At 43.9% G+C, this 16,695-nt stretch overlaps 1 protein-coding gene across 1 annotated transcript in view; it reads right to left on the bottom strand.

The window, feature by feature from the left end:
- Positions 1-3,412: 3,412 nt before the first annotated feature.
- The window catches only part of Peli2 (pellino E3 ubiquitin protein ligase family member 2), a 107,029-nt gene continuing 93,746 nt past the window's right edge, over positions 3,413-16,695 (bottom strand). Inside the window, exons 4-6 of the mRNA XM_005399193.2 lie at positions 10,681-10,878; positions 9,506-9,694; positions 3,413-8,027 (exon numbers count right to left, since the gene is read on the bottom strand). Of these exons, the coding sequence (XP_005399250.1) occupies positions 7,461-8,027; positions 9,506-9,694; positions 10,681-10,878 (954 nt within the window). The 3' untranslated portion in view covers positions 3,413-7,460. The remainder of the gene's footprint in view (positions 8,028-9,505; positions 9,695-10,680; positions 10,879-16,695) is intronic.

The raw sequence follows: 16,695 nt of genomic DNA, 5'->3' as shown, positions 1-16,695 counted from the left end.
GTTGAACAATTTCTCAAAGTATGGGCCATGCATCACATATGGTGTCATCTTAATTGTCTGAAGTGATAATCCCTGGAGAGACCTAGAAAACTAAAGCATCAGTCTCTCTAGATGTGGCTAAAGAATCTGCATTTTAAGGAAACGTTAGCAACCTGATGGAAGCTTAAATTCGGATATGGACTTAGTTAACGAAGAATCCATTATGCCTCTTCTAACTAAGAATGACCTTAGCATTCTTCAGCCAGATCCTGTTTCGGAGCTAAAACAACATTAGATTAATGTTTAAAACATTATGTTTTAAACAAATGTTGTTTAAAACATTAAAACATTAATGTCCATTAAAACAAGGAGGTGATGCTTAGGCAGAGACCATCTGGGCACCTGGGGCACGTCCCGTAGAGGCAGTGGCTGTTCGGGTGGCACGCCAGTTTGAGAGCAGATTTTGAGGTTTCCAGCTGTAACAACCGTGGCCTCATTTTGGGAGCCTGACACCTCCCTGCCGCAGATATGCAAGTCATCACTTCTGCTGTTTCCAGAGCCACATGTGAAAGCTTACACAGAACAGTCTTTTGGGTTAAATAGCTCGGATAAAATTGAAGGCACAATTAAAATGCTTTATTTTAAATTTAGAAAGGTGTATTTCCCTTCCTAGGGTTTAATTTTTTTACAATAGCTCTACACTGGTCCTCATTTTGATTTCTAAACAATTTGCATTTACAAAAATAGTCATAAAGAAAGTATATTTTGAGGCCTTTCAGGATAGCATTCCATGCTTTCAGCCTAATAGAAAACAAAAAAGCAGCATGTTTTTAAGCATGTGAAGTTGCCTGCTAGTCTTTTTGCAAGGGGTCTGTATAGATTCTCTTTAGTGGTAGGTGGGAGTGGGACAGGATGGAATGAGCTAACTTGTAAGACTTTGGAAAATATCTCTCCAGTGGACACAATTTGGAGGAATCTATTTTCATCTGAATTACTAAACAGATTATAGTATTTCAATTTTAAGACACAAAGACATTTGCAGTCTAATCGCTCTGAATTAAGATGCACAGGGTATAATTTATATACTGTAGAAGTCATGACCCTTTAAGTGTGTAATTTAATGGTTTTTAGTATATTCCTGTAGTTGTGCAACTATCACCAAGTTTAGAACACTTACATCACCCAGAATAAACCCTGTATCATTTTTGTTCCTTTTTTCACAACCTCTGGCAACAACTAATCTTTGTCTCCACAAGTTTTCATTTCTGACACACAGTGTCTGGATTCTTTCACTATGTTCATGGTCCATTTATATTGTAGTGTATACTGATAATTTCTATAGCCAAATATTTCATCCTATGAATACACTACATTTTGTTTATACATTTCTCAGTGGACAGGACATTCGTTTCTAGTTGTTTCCCTTTTTATCTTCTGCTATTTTCACAGTACTGCTTTGGACATTTATGTCCATTTTTGGTGAATATTTTCAGTCCTCTTGGGTACACACTCAGAGTGGAACTACCAGATCACATGGTAACTGTTTACCTTACCTTTTCTGAGCCACTGGCACCCTGTTCCAAAGCATAGTCCCACCAAGTGTGGGGCTCCCGCACTTCGACTCCCTTGCTGGTTATCGTCTTTTGACATTTGCCATCTAGCTATGTTGGTATGGTCTGGTTTTAGTTTGCATTTCTCTGATGGCTAATGATGTTTAGTGTGTTTTTTATGTTCTTGTTGGTCATTTGTACATCTCTTTTGGAAACTCTACTGAAATTTTTGACCGTTATTTAATGTGTTTTTATCAATGAATTGTTAAGGGTTCTTTACACATTCTGGCACAAGTTCCTTGTAAGATAAATGATCTTCCAGTATTTTCTTGTTTTGAGTATCCTCTAATGCACAAAAACGTTAATTTTTAATGAAACCTGATTTATTTTTTCTTTTGCTATTTTTTGGTGTAATACTCAAGAAATCATGCACTAATTCCAGGTTAGAAAGGTTTACTTTTTCTGTAAAGAATTCTACAGTTGTAGCTCTCTGATGCACTTTTAATTAATTTAGTTTGTGCATGGGTCCAACTTCATCTTTCTGCATGGAAGGTCTCCAAGTGTGCCAGCTCCGTTTGTTGAAAACACAACTCTCTCCCCATTGAACAGTCTGGGTGCCCTACTGAATTGGGTTATTACTGAGGATTCTCTAGAGGCACAGAATCAACAGAAAATATGTGTAATTAGGCAAGGGAATTTACCAGGTACACTTCTGTATCAGAAGAGAGGAGTCCATAGTGGCTCTCCAAGGTCTAAGAGGAGGGAGAGTTGCACCATGAGTCTGCGCACTGGAGAGCCAGGGGACCCAGACACTGCTCAGCCTTAGGACAAGGAAGCCCCAGAACCAGACGGACCAACGCTGCAGCAGCAGCTCAGGATCAGAGGCCGAGAAGCTCCCTGGTGCGTCTGCACTGGAAGGCTGAAGAAATGAACCCAGTGTCCAAAGGGGACGGCAAAACTCGGGCTCTTCTAAAAGGGGCATGCTTGCTACTTCTTTCCATTTTCTACTCCATCTGTACTACAAGCCTACTAGCTGGTATCACCGATGTGATAGCAGGGGCTGGCTTCCTACCTCAGTCTGCTGGCCGACACGCCCTTCATGCAGACACACCCAGACTGTGCTTTACTAATGTGCTAGCAGCTCAGAATCCACTCAATCCACTCAATCCACAGTGTGGACACACTGCGACTAATGGTCACAGGATGTATTCGACACCTGTAACTGGGTATTTTTCTGTGGTAACATCATACAATTCATGGCATCTTTGATAAATTATGGAACACTTAATTCTTAAAGTGCACATATAATTATTCACTGTATTTTAAAAAAAATATATAATCTATTTCCCTTAACAATCCTAACAACCCTTGTATATCAATGTGATGAGAAAAAAGCTGTCTTTTTTTGGTACCAGGAATTGAACTCAGGACCTCGGCTCTTGCCAGGCAGGTGCCGTGCTGCTGAGCTATCCCTCTGGCCCCAGCTGTCTTAAATGGATGTATTTTCTTACAGATATTAGTTTAAGGTTTAAAAGCTTAAAAAAAAAAAAAGTAAATGACTGTCACAAAAGTAGCAACATGACTGTAATGATCATGAAGAAAATTCTTTAATTCTAACAAGCCAGGTTAAGTTCTCCTGGAAGTTAAATTCACTTGACAATGATCAAACATGAGAAATAGGAATATAAGCACCATCTGAATTTCAATAGAAAATTTAGGGGATTTTCAGAGTCCAGAATTCAAATATGTATTGTGCAGAGTAAAAAACACTAACAAACTCAACTCTCTGAGATTACCTTGGAAGTGAGAAAGGTGAAAGTCAAGTGTACTTTTGCATCCACTTCCTACAGAATGTCTCCGTGAGGCCAGTGACACAAGCAGGCTGAAGACAACAAGTCACAAACATAGTGAGATCCGTTTAATAGGTTTTGAAGAGTTTTTCCTGTAAAATGGCTTGTATTTCCACAGGTACAATAGTGAAGAAATAAACTTTTCGATTTAACATGAAGTATAAAAGAACAATTTTACAAATATATCCTTAAAATTTAACTGTTCATAATACTCTACACGGTAAATATGACCACGCCCTTCACTTCTAGATTAATACAGAGAAGTGAGCTTTCATCTCAGCTAAAAAGAAACAATTCCCTTTCATTGAGTTTATTTTTGTTTAGAAACATACTAAGAAACAGTTAAATAGAACTGGAAAAATATTTGTTTTTCCCCATTCTCTAGGGATTCTTCATGAGGGTGAAGAACCTATGTGAAAGGACATGTCTTAGTAAAAAGAAAATACTGAACCATCTGCTGGACTGCTTCAGTAATGCTTACATTCTTTTAAAAAGACCCTGAAGTTATCTCCTTTGTCTTTGTGTCATAAAGAAAAGCCAACAGAGCAGTGCTCTGTCCAGCACTGTAGGAGGAACTTCAGCACTGCAAAGGCTACACTATGGGGACGTGAGACGGACAGCCAAGGGGACAGAGCGGCACTGGCTTCAGGTCGAGGTCCTGTGGTGTGTCTGTGAGAAATTCCACCTCTAGGAGACCAGCTCACAGGAAGATAGCACTTTCTCCCCAGCACCGGCGCCGCGTGGTCACACACCTCTCGCACACACCCTAAGGACAGAAGGGCTTTACAGAAGACTTCAGTGAAATCAGAACTACAGACATTATATAATCCATAGTACACTTAAATTAAGCATAAAGTGAGCTCTTACACTCTTAAAAGCGCCCAAATAATACTGAGCTCCCACATAACAAGAGGTTTGCATTTTTCTAGGTAAGCAAAAGTAAAAGGCAATGAAGCTTTATGAAAAAACGAGTTCTCCACTTTCCTAATACAGTACATGTAATAACTTAAAACGATTTCCCCACTGGTACTGGAAAATAAATTCTACTACAATCACGTCTATGCCAGTTCCTGGCACATTTCTGCATCCAGGTTCATTCGTCTCCGTCCTGGAGCCCATCATTTTTCCAATGGCTTACTCCTTTCTGTAGACCCTAACCCTGAATTTCTAAAACCAGTTCTATCACGTGGCTTCCCTGAGGCACAAAGGTACCAAACTCTATAGTTAATAAACTACTGAGGAATGATAAATATGTTATTTATATTAAAAGGTTTTAATTCTTTTGGGCCACGGTTGGGGGAGGAAAAAAACCCAGAATGCTTAATAGTTACTCTGCCGTGTGAACTGTAGCCCTTTCTGCAAAAGCGGAACCAGGAAGGGAAACGCCAAGGGTGGCAGCGTGCATGACCCGGCAGCACCCATTATTAATACAAAATTCCAGACTAGAAAAATACTCAGAGTTGTACACCATCCACCCTGAATCTCTGTGTTTGTTTGTAGTAAAGTGACATGAACTGAAAAAAATTATCCATGGGAATGTATGATTGGGCTTTACTTCTGGAAACCTTCTTAAAAAGGCATCTCACCCAGGCTGAGGCCAGGATGACCGGTGGGTGACTCCTGAGCACACGGGTCAGGGAGCACCACTCTGGTCCTGTGAGGTGATGGTGAGGTGGACACAGGGCAGAATGGACCTTGGAGAGGCTACCTTTCCTCAACTGTATCACTGGACTTTGGTGAGCTACAGTTTATGGTCACAAACCAAGTTGCTTTCAAATCTGAAAACAAATCTCACCAGTCAAAACTACGTGGGCATCTAAGTTCTCGAAGCAGCCACGTGAGTGAGCCTGGCTTACCTTCCTGCCGCTGTGCCGCTCTCTGTGGGTGCTTGGGCAGGGTGGGAGGGGACTGCACTTGGAAGCCCAAGAAGATGTGAAGCCGACTGAGGGTGGCACTCTTACCCCTCCCAAGAGCTTAGAATTTACTGCCTGAATTTCAGCTTGTACTTAAGCCATCCGAGTTTACTATAGGTCAGAAACTTCTCAAGTTCAAAAGTAACCTTATTTTGGGGCATATGTTGCCTGCACAATTACTTGACAGGCGTATTTATGAACATGGAAACATGTATCAGAGCGTAACTTGCCAGAAAGAAACCTTTCTGTCTCTCTTGGTGAAATGTAGCCTTTCTGCATGCAAGGCTACGCACCTTACAAGATGATCTTGGGTAATCAACAATCCTCAGGTCATATGGCAAGATAAGGGAGGAGGTGCCTCCTTCATCATTCCTTGGAGTCCAAAGATTGCAGCTGTAAGACACACTCTCTCAGGGACAGCTAATCATTGGAGACTCTGACTAAGCCAGACAGCACTCAGTACTTCCCTGTAGGCAATTACCTTTCTTTTTCTCTTGTGTCTGCCGGTAAACTACACAGAATTGAGACAACTAGCAGTAAGAGGACTGTTGCTGGGTTTTCACATCATTTAAAAATTACCCGAACAAAAATACCCCATCCTAACAATGATCTCCATTGAAAAATAAAGCTATTTTAAAACTGACAGACTGACCTTTTAAAACATTAAGTTAAATTAAGCAGCAGCAATTAAGAGATATATATCTTATCGCTTTAAGAAAAAAGAGTATTCAAACAGGTTAGAATGATTAAAAATAGGCAAAATACTTGCCAATAGGCAAAATATGGGAAAACCAATTCAAGTATGAATATAGTATATTAGAATCATATAAATTACATATATTTACAAAAGTTAAAAAATGTAGTTCAAATCTGCAATAATCCATCAAAGAGAATGTTAGTTCAAAGGAACACTTGATCCTCGCGCAGGGATCTATTTTAGCCCACCCAACTTTTCCACTTTCGGGAACATTGATACTTCCGGCACTGAGCACAGAAAACGAGCACCCAGGAGTTATTCTTCAAAATGAAAAGACACCGACAGCGAGGGGCGGGGAGCCCACATAAAATTCTGATTTAATTATTCCTCAGGAAACACTCCTTTGCTCTCTCAAAGTCAGGAGTTTCAAATTATCTCTGCAGATGTTCTGGGGATACGTAATGATCACAGTTAAATCTAGTTTGATGTGCAAACATTGTGACAACGGAGGGCTCCTGAAGCTGCAAAGGAAGGGGACAGATGGTGGGAAATGGGCAAACAAAAACGCCTCTATCACCGTGATCTGCTGCCTTTGGGCTCACAGCGCTTTGATTTTTTTACAGAAGACAAAGAAAACATCTGAGGAAACCTCAACAAGTGGTTTTAAAACGTAAAAGTGCACTTTGAATCTCTCTCAGATCTTAAATAATTCAGTGTGCAGATGAAGCCGGCATTACAGTGCCCAGGTCGCAGTGCCGCTTAATGATGTCCAAGAGCTGCTGTATTTAACTCGTCAAGCAGTTCTGGCCATGCAAGATGAGGACCGGGGACAAACCATATTAAGCGGAAGTATAGAAGGCAGACTAAAACATCACGGAAAGTTCTTTTGTTTGGAATGCCAAGTATCTGATGTGTGAGTGGATAAGTAAATTCCACTACAGTAAGAAAAAACTTACGATCGTACATGAATTTTTTTCTCCCCAAAATGTCAGTAAAATAAACCAGAACGAAGGCCCACGGTTCGGAACAAGCCCCTCCATCACGGCCTCCTGCCTGTCGCCCATGTCTGCCACCGGGGTCGGATTCTGGGCACCACCGCGGGTGCAGGTGACACCAAGGCGGCAAGCTATGAGCGAACAACATGTGAACACGTTTCTTCTACACTTGCAACAGGATTTAAAATCTTGTCTGAGTTTACAAAGGGAAAATACCTGGTTAAAAACCCAAGGTTAAAAATAAGAGCAGGGCAGCGGACCACCAACGATCACGCAGAGATTATGGTTTAACTGGGCAGACACTGGGACACCGCCACCGTCTGGAACATGTGACACCCGCCGGTGTGTGTGACACTGCCACCGTGTTTCCGCACTGTGTCCTGTGCCCCTTTCTTCCCTGCCAGCCCAGTCCAGCCTCCCCTCCATGAACAGCATTACAGAAAGGCAGGATCTAGAGTGAGTGGCCATGAAGGGCGTCAGTCAACCGGAGCCTGGAAAATCAATCGGATGCAGTTCTGCTCCCCGACCAGCTGCGTGGCGCAGAAGGGGCAGGCAGCGTGGAACGCGTGGGTCCCGTGGGGCAGCGGGATCTGAGACCAGTACTTTGCAGACTTCTCTGAGCACACGTGCCCGCAGGGGGTGAAAGCGTGAGTCGGTGGGCCTGCGTCCACATAAAATCCTGCCTCACAGCCCAGCCAGAGAGGCACGTAGGGGCCCACAGTCCTGCACATGGGACACTCCCTCTCGTTGGCCTCCGCATCGCTGCGGTGGCCCCAGTTGTGGTACCCGTGTACGTGGCCGCAGCTGAGATACGCCCAGGGCTGCTTCTCCTCCACCACCTCTTTCCTGTTGATGCTGGGGAAGGCCAGGGTGTTGAGCCCCACAGGACACTGGGGCCGGGCGGCGTTGATCTCCTGCCGCAGGGCTTCGATGTGCTTCTGTGTGGGAGCGTGGAAGAGCCCGTCTGCGGTTCTCCAGAGAAGCGTGGCCCCACACAGGTCGATGAGGGAGCCATCCTGCAGCACGTTGGTCTCGCTTTCCACCTGCAATGGGGCAGACAGACACCTTTTGAAAGCAAAACCTTGCAAACCACGGGACAAATCTTGCCAACTTCCCTCTCACACAAAATATTTTTGAAGATGTGGAAGGGGCAGTTTATCCCAGGAGCAAAGGAGCAACCTCTCCTCCCAGAGCCTCAGTTTCCTCATCTGCACAACAGATTTATCACAGCTGTCCAGTGTACAAAGCTGCGAGTGTAAGGGACCTGGCGTTATAAATCCAGCTAGCTGCGGTCCTCATCAACTTCACACATCTCCCTAGGTTTTTATTTGTAACTCTGTACATTGACAGCTCTCACTAGGGCCACAGATGTCCTACCAGAGCACCCTGTGAGGACTCTCACACGTCAACCATCACCTACACAGAGGAGCCCTGTGGGGCCTGAAGTCATTACTGTAGTGTCCAGGAAACGCTTGTGACCCTTCGCCTCACACACCCTTCACATCTGTCCTCCCTTGTTCCTAGGGTCTGAGGCCACATCCTCCACAGCGAGCCTATGCTTTCCAAGGATGCCTGTGCCATGCACGAAGTCGTACAGGTCCAGTTAACAGCTGATGAGCAGCACAGTGAGGCATGGGCGGCAGGAACTGACTGCTGCTTCCCTGGGTCGGAGCCTGCGGAGCCCTGGGTGTACAAAGGCCACAGAGCGGAGCCCTGTCATCAGGAGCCCACAGGGGGGTGGCCATGTAGTGATGGGCACCAGTGTGGCCAGTGGGGCCAGTCCTGTGTAGAACTATCCAGCAATCAGAGACAAAGTCTTTTTTTTTAAACAAAAAAAAGGAGTTTTTAAGAACTCCTTCCTCCCTACCTTCTAGAAAAAGGCATTTGCTTCCTCTTGCTCTAGCTTCTACCTAACAATTACCTGAAGTACAAGTGGGAAGTTCACGAAGTCTTTTCCTGGCTGTTCCACCTGGCCAAGGCAAAGTCAGAGGCCTCACGCTCACTAGGAATTAAAATCGATCTCACTGAAGAAGGGCCCCAAACCAGCTGCGCCGGCACGGCAGTAAGTGGTGGTGATTACAGGAATACATTAACATGCCACGTCAGCACAGCGCATGAGCTGTTTCAAGTAAAAAATTATAACTATGACTTTGTAGAACAATGGAGAATTCTGTGTTAATTTCTTACTACGAATGTAAGAAAACAAAGACACCTAACTATTACTTAATTCTACAAAGTCCTGGTCATTCTTTAACTCAAAATTTTTACTAATTGGTGGTCCTGGACTTCTCAGACTTTTCCAGATCAGTAAAGTTTTGCTCTCAGTTTATTCTCCATAAAGCAGATTTAAGTAAAAATGTGTGGTGAGGTAGAGAACAAAGATCATGCTCCTAAGAGATAGAGAAAAGATCTCACTCCCACTGTGGGAGAGCTGAGTGACTGAGTTTCGGGTTCTTGCAGCGTCAGGTCCATGAGGGAGGGAGGTTCCCTCGGCCCCACGTGCCCGGCGAGACCCACTCACCAGCTTGCCCTTCTGCTGCGCCGACCGGGTCTCCCTCAGGGTGTACACGTCCCCGCAGACTGAGATCTCACGCCACAGCCCCGGCTGTGACTCCTCGGTGAAGCCGCCTCGCGGGTGCATTACCAGGACGCCGTTGGTCGTCAGCCCATCCATGTGGCCATCAGGGTTTTTCCACTTCGCTGCCTTTTCCTGGGGGGTAGAAAAAGCATGCTAAGGTGACATGCAAAACAGGGGGCCTCCGGAATCTTTAAGGTACTGGGCAGAGGCAGAGGGAAGGAGAAGGATAAATCTGCATTTTCTATTTAAAGGTAATCCTTACAGGATAAAATGTGCAATTATTCTGACAATATGAAAGATGTGCTACACTGGATGAACGATTTATCAGTGGATACACACATTCATCTCAGTGCCTAGACCCCCCTCAAAGATGCATGGTCCCCAAGCCCAGCAGCCAGCTTCTCTCTTCTGCAGGTGCCTGCGTGGAAAGCCGTCACCCTCTCTGCACACTCCTCCTCTGGATACAGAAGGGGGGTAATCATACAAAAAGACTTCTAAGCAAAAGTTCAAAATTACAAAAAATGTTCGGCTGACAAGGTGCAGCCATGGGTTTTCACACAGATCAACATGGACCTGCTCAGAGGCGAGGGCACAGAGGGAAAAGGCACTCATGGCCCAAATCGCCATGACCACTCTCTTCCTTCTTGGTGACACTGGGGCTCTTTTACCGGGAAATCCCACGAGGGCAGGGCCCTCCCTGCTCTGTGATACTGTATCTGTAACATCCAGTACGCAATGCAACAAAACTTCACTGAAACTTTTTTGAATGAATGAAAGACTCACTGAGGTTTTCCTTTGAGCCCTAATGATCTAGATTTAGCCAATGATTTTCCTTCTAAAATAAACCCTCTTAAACCCACCACAAATACATTATACACCATGTTAACGCATATTCTGTAACCGAATAATTATTGTTCACAGATCATCGATATAGCAAGAGTAACAAATAATGAGTGATGTTACACAGCCTTCAGATTTTTACTAACAGGTGTTTAAACTGGCCACCTGAGAGCCAAACAGGCATCACAAACTGCAAACATGTTTTGCCTCATTCAAATCCTTCCTATCATAACAACCGGCGCTGCTCTTCAGGCCAGGTACTGATTACCAGTACTTACTCCAAGGAAGATGTTTTTAGAAGAGTCAAAGCCAGCGGCGAATATCCGCGCAGTGTAGGGCTCGCTCCTGTCGCACACGATCCTGCAGGCGAACCTGGAGATGGTGCTCTGTGTGATCTGGGCTTCGTCGTTGTTCTGGCCGCCAGAAATGGTGTCTGTGACGACAAAGTCGATGGGGCTTTCGGTTGACCTGCCCACCTGGACAAACCAACACGCTCATGATTCTCTCGGACAGCATCAGGGCACGGCATTTTCTTCACAGCGAAAGGGCACTCATTCCCTCTGCTCAGAGGGTCAGAACATAATGACAAACACCCAGTGGGCACCTTTTCTCATTCAACAAAAGGAGAAGTTACAGTAACCATCAGCTTTTTTTTTTTTCCTTTGTTTATTTTTGAGACAGGGTCTCGCTATGCAGTTCAGGCTGGGCTTGAGCTTCCTTTGTAGCTCAGGCTGGTCTCAAATTCGCAATGATTCTCCTGCCTCAGCCTCCCAGGTGCTGCAATTACAGGTGTGCGCCACCAGGTCCCGCTATCAGCCCTTTTTAAACAAAAAATTTACTTAATAGTAATTTTATCATGGTAAGAACAGCGAAGAGGAGCCTGGCCTCCTTCCACAGATGTGAATGCCCAGCACCATAACCACTGATTATAGATACAATGGTAGTATAACAGATCTGCAGCACTTGCTTGTCTTAACTGAAACTCTATGTCTGTTGTTTAGTTTATCAGATTTTAATTATTAAGAGAAAGCTCCATTTTCTAGTCTGGAGAAAAAAATTAAAACTTCTCCTACTCTACAGATTTTATTTCTTGGATTCTGGTAGAAACATTACTTTCACAGCAAATCATTCTTTCTTTTCTTTTCTATTCTATTTCCAGAGAGTAGTAGCAAGAGCTCTTGCCTCCACTCTTGCTTGGCACCTGACAACGGTTTCCTGAGTAAATCTAACAATGAGTCCCGGATCTGAGCAACAGGAGCCCAGGAGGCCCAGGGGGAGCCTGCCGCATACCCAGTACAGACAAGGGCCATGCAGGGTTTACGGAACTGGCCACACTTAGAACCTGGTCTCAGCATTTCATGTGTGGAGTTAAGTCTCAAAAGTTGCTAATAATACTGTGTTGGTTTACTTCTCTTGGTAAGATGTAAATGCTGCCAGAAAGAATACATACATTTCATTAGGAAAATCTTAAAGAGTTCTAAAGTTTTCCTATTCAGTAAATTCAAATAAAATAGGTTTTGCTTTTTTCTATGAACTAGGAAAAGTACTTGTTTAGAAATAAGGAAATCTTCCAGATGGGATAATAAAACACTTATGTACTGATGCTCTATGAATCTCTAGCTCTTAACAGTGATAAATGCTACAGGTACCAAAGAGCCTTCTTAAATAAGAACCATTTATATGTAAATGAAGACTTTCTTGCTAAATATATTAATGTCTTCCCTTAACAATAGTGACTTTGACTTCAAAGCTCCAATGGGAGGAATGCACAGGACCTGAGATGTGTATATAAAAGGCCCTTGAAAGTCAATTTTCAAGGTATTTTTATTCTGGTCACAAAATTTTGTCTGAGATATAGCAATGTAAAACACACTTTTTTTCCAAATGAATAAAGTACAAAGAAAATGTCTTGTATCACTTAGCTCTACTTGTTTCCTAGAACAGTATTATTAAATTTCCTTTGTAAATCTCCCATATATATTCTCATGCACAGACTATCCCCGTAAAACCAACAGGCAACAAACACCTATTTTCTCTTGTTTTCTACAACCCTTAATTTCTTGTCCTAATGAAATGTGCCAGGAATAAACCAAACCGCTGGTTTCACTGAAACTCATCAACTTGAACAGATGTGTAGTGGCTGAACGTATGCATTTCAGACTTAGAAGACATAACTTGCTAAAAAATGCAACATAAAACCCACGTTAGAGATATTATATAATCATATACAACCTTTTGTTCTCAAGTTGCACACTCTTTCCTTTACTGGCTTCATTTAAAAACTGATTCATAATGTTTGCTCTGAGTTTTTCTTATCTTTTACTATGCACTAAATTAAAATTGAAATAGATCAAAGATCTAAATATTAAAATAGAAACACTAGATCTGACGGAAGACAGAATAGGCAGAACTCTTAAAGACACTGGTCTAGGCAAAGGCTTTATGGGGACCTCATCTTATTAAAAAGCTTTTGCATAGCAAAAGAAACCACCAACAGAGTGAAAAGACAATCCACAATATGGGAGACATATTTTCAAGCTATTCCTTAAACTACTAATATCTACAATATATAAAGAATTAAAAAAAAATCAGACCTCCCCAAAATTTAAAGACCCAATCTGAAATGGATTGAAATGAATAGACACTTCTCAGATGAAGAAGTAGAAATGGGAAATATATATGAAAAAATGTTCAACATCACTAATCATTTGAGAGATGCAAATTAAAACAACACTGAGGTTTTGCTTTTTCCATCTCACTCCAGAAAGAATGGCTATTATCAAGAAATTAACCAACAACAAATGCTGGCAGGGCTGTGGGGAAGTGGGAACCCTTCTTCACAGTTGGTGGAAGTGTAGACTGGTGCAACCACTGTGGAAATCAGTGCGAAGGTATCTCAAAAAACTAGGACTAGTGGTCTCACTTGTCCCAGCTATTTCCTTTCTTGGTATCTTCTCGAAAGAATTAAAAACATCATACCACACTGATGTATGTACACCCACGTATATAGCAACATAGTCTGTAATAGCTAAATCTTGGAAACAGACCAAATGCCCATCAACAGATAAAATGGATAAAGAAGACTTTTTTTTATACAACAGAGTACTACTTTGCCATAAAGAAGGACAAACTTGAGATATCTGTGTCTAAATGGACACACTCTGAGACCATACTCTTAAGTGAAATAAAACAGATGCAGATGTTTAACTAGCACAATGTCTCTCTGGTATGAGAAACCAAAAGTATAAGTAAGGACTAAAATGTACAATGGATACTGGGAAATGGAAACAAAATGTTCAAATGGGAAGGGGAACAAGGGAGGGGGGAGGGGAAAAGGAAAGAAGGACAAAAAAGAGAACAGAATGAAAAAACGGAAACAAGGCTTATAGAGAGCCTTTTGTGGTCCTTGTCGCCGCCCGATAAGTTTGTATTTGTAATCCCATGGAAAAGTTCTTAGAATCCTGGCAAGTTAATTCCAAGCAACCCCTTCCAGTGCAACCCATGGAGAGAATAAAGACACTAAGGCGTATTTGCAGTTGTGGGGAATCAAGGGTCCTAAGTCCAGCTAGTAAGATGGCTAATCGGAACAAAGGCCTCAACCCAGGGCCAAACCCAGGTTTTATTAATTTATGAAGAAGGGAGTGGTTTGAGGGTGGGTGACTATGAGAATGGCAGAAGTATGTGAATGCTGTGAGCTGGGCTAGGTAGGAGGCCTGAAATCACCTCTACAATATGCAGAAAGAGTAATCTACGTAACACAACTGTGGCAGTATCGAATGTTTTGAGGTTGGTGCTTCAGCTCTGATGTGTTGTCTTTCAAGCCCTGGGAAGTCACAGCCTCTAACTTGAGGCTCTATCCCAGCCGACTCCATCCCACCGGGCTCACACACGTTCTCTGGGAGCTGGAGGGGCAGGGTAACACTCCCCTGTCACCTTGCTTCACAGACTACACATCAGCACCTCGGCTGGACTGATTTGCATTGCTTAAAGCCAGTTGAAGGGATAATGAAAAGTTCTAGCCTGCTCTGTATACATCAATACATGCAAATAGGGCCAGGTTTAGCCAAAATGGAGATAACTGCTCTTCTTTCAAGGACAGTCTTCCAGGTGGTCCTTCACAAAAGCTGCTGTGAATAAGCAGGGGAGGAGGGGTGGAAGGGAGGGGAAATGGGGGGAAAAAGCAGCAGCAAGATGTGTCCTGTACAACTACAACCTCCCTATGATTAACATTACCATTATGTGCATCTAAAATGTGCAATTTTAAAAAATTAGAAAAGTAAAAAAAAATATGCATTACAAACTGCTTAGCAAATGTAGAGAAGTATAAAGGAGAAAACAAAGCCTTCTCCAAACTCAGGAGCACGCTCATTCCGGACCTCTCTATTCCATCAGAGCTCAGGAATGGAACAAAGGTGGAAAGTTCTAAAATTCCACGGTCATCTCACAAAGCCTGGTGCCCCACAAAAAGTCTCTGTCCCAACTTCTGTCAGCCTCATGGGAGGAAGACTTTCTAAGCTCTGTTAAATGCTCAGAGCTCACGTGGCCCTCTTCTAAGACACCACGCCTCCGCTCTTTTTTTTTTTTTCAGGTTTTTTGTTTTGTTTTTTAGCACTGGGCTGGAACCCAGGCTTTCCCACATGCCAGGCCAGCTCTCCACCACTAACTTCCACCCTAGTCCCTGCCCTTTCTGTCTACGGAAATCACTCTCCTCTAAAAAAGCCACATTCCAAGTCCATCCAAATTTATTAAATTAATGTCCTCATCAATTAACTAAACTGACTGTAAAACATGAGATTTTCTTCGAACCGGAACATACTGCTAGGATTAATTACTTTAAGTCATGATCTTATCTGACTGGCCATGTAAGTTTTGTTTATCAATTTGCTGCCCTTTACATCCACACTCTGGAGTGCCAGCAGAACTGTACACTTTAGGACACAAGCCTCACAGTGCTTTTGAGAGGAAAGAAACCTCAGTCCTATCCCTAAAGCAGACTCAGTGTGGGAAACCTGCAGCCCACCCTGTATTCTACTGGGTCAGATCTTTATTACTTTAAGGCAGTCATGTTGGTAACACAAGATGTTTCCGAGTGGCACCTGACATTCAGATGGCACAGAAGCCCAAATACTTCTAAATTGCATCTGATACTCTTAGAGCGCTGGGTGGTATTCATGTACAGTGGCCCCAGTGAGACGTCAATCCGTCCCACACGCCCTGAATTTTGTATGGAGGAGGAGCAGTGTGGGCTGCCTGGACGCCAGGCAAGCACACTGAAGAGCTCCCACACCACCGTCCCTTCTGTAACTTGAGCTCCAGACTCCTCCGGTGAGAGGGTGAAGCGTCACTCCTTCCACCTGAGACCCACCTCTCCAAGAAGCCTGACGTCCCAACAGTCGCTGCTTCTCGTGGATTCTGCCCCGGACTGTCCCCTTGATCCATCATTGTCCCCTCCTGCGGCAGCCTGCTGCTGGCTCTCAAATACATCCTGAAGCTTCTTGAACCATGGTTAAGGCGTAGTTTTGTTTTGGGGTACAAATTCCAACCCATCACTGATACTTTTAAAAAGTATAATAAAAACGAGCACTAGAAAAGTGTTCCTCTGCTTAGCTGTCTCAGCAACGCTTACCGCTTAACTGGTATAGAAGTTCCCACTTCTGTGCTTATTAACTCGGGTATCACCGCAAGCACTGTGCCGCTGCAGGGGGCAGTCTGAGTGCCTTGTGCATCACTGAGCTCTCTGTCTGTCTTTGTCTCTTTCTCTCTTAGCTTTGCAATGAGCTCCATCCCAGCCCTTTCTTAAATTCTGAGGCAGGGTCTTGCGAAGAAGGTACATTGCCCAGGCTGGGTTTGAACTTGCGATCCTGCCTCAGCCTCCCAGAGTGCTGGGATGAGAGGCATGCACCGTCACACCCTGGGTGGTTTCCCTTTGGAAACACTTTCCTTCGTCTGCCAGCAAGCAGCTCTGCAGCTCTAGTCCAAGGCTCAGGTTCTCTTACCGGCAATACTTCTTGGAAAGCCGGTCACCACCACCACCTCCATCTCCCGCCATCTCTAACTTCCTCCTCAACCGCTCCTGCTGGGCTTCCCACCCTCCTGTCTCCAGGACCCTGTGCTAAGGGCCCCACGGGCTGCAGGGCTCCGTCAGCCAGCACCCCTGTACCCGGCGTTACAGCAGCCAGCATGTGCAGCCCCTCCGCTCCGCTTCTGGCCTCTCCCCAAGTCCCGTTAATGAGCCGAAGCGGGGTCTCTCCCGAGCGCCCATAACACCTCAGTCTCCACTGACAAAGCATGGC

This window comes from Chinchilla lanigera, unplaced genomic scaffold (genome assembly GCF_000276665.1).
Source record: "Chinchilla lanigera isolate Chin_1 unplaced genomic scaffold, ChiLan1.0 scaffold00065, whole genome shotgun sequence".
Classification (NCBI taxonomy): Eukaryota; Metazoa; Chordata; class Mammalia; order Rodentia; family Chinchillidae; genus Chinchilla; species Chinchilla lanigera.
This window is presented reverse-complemented; position numbering and strand designations above follow the sequence as displayed.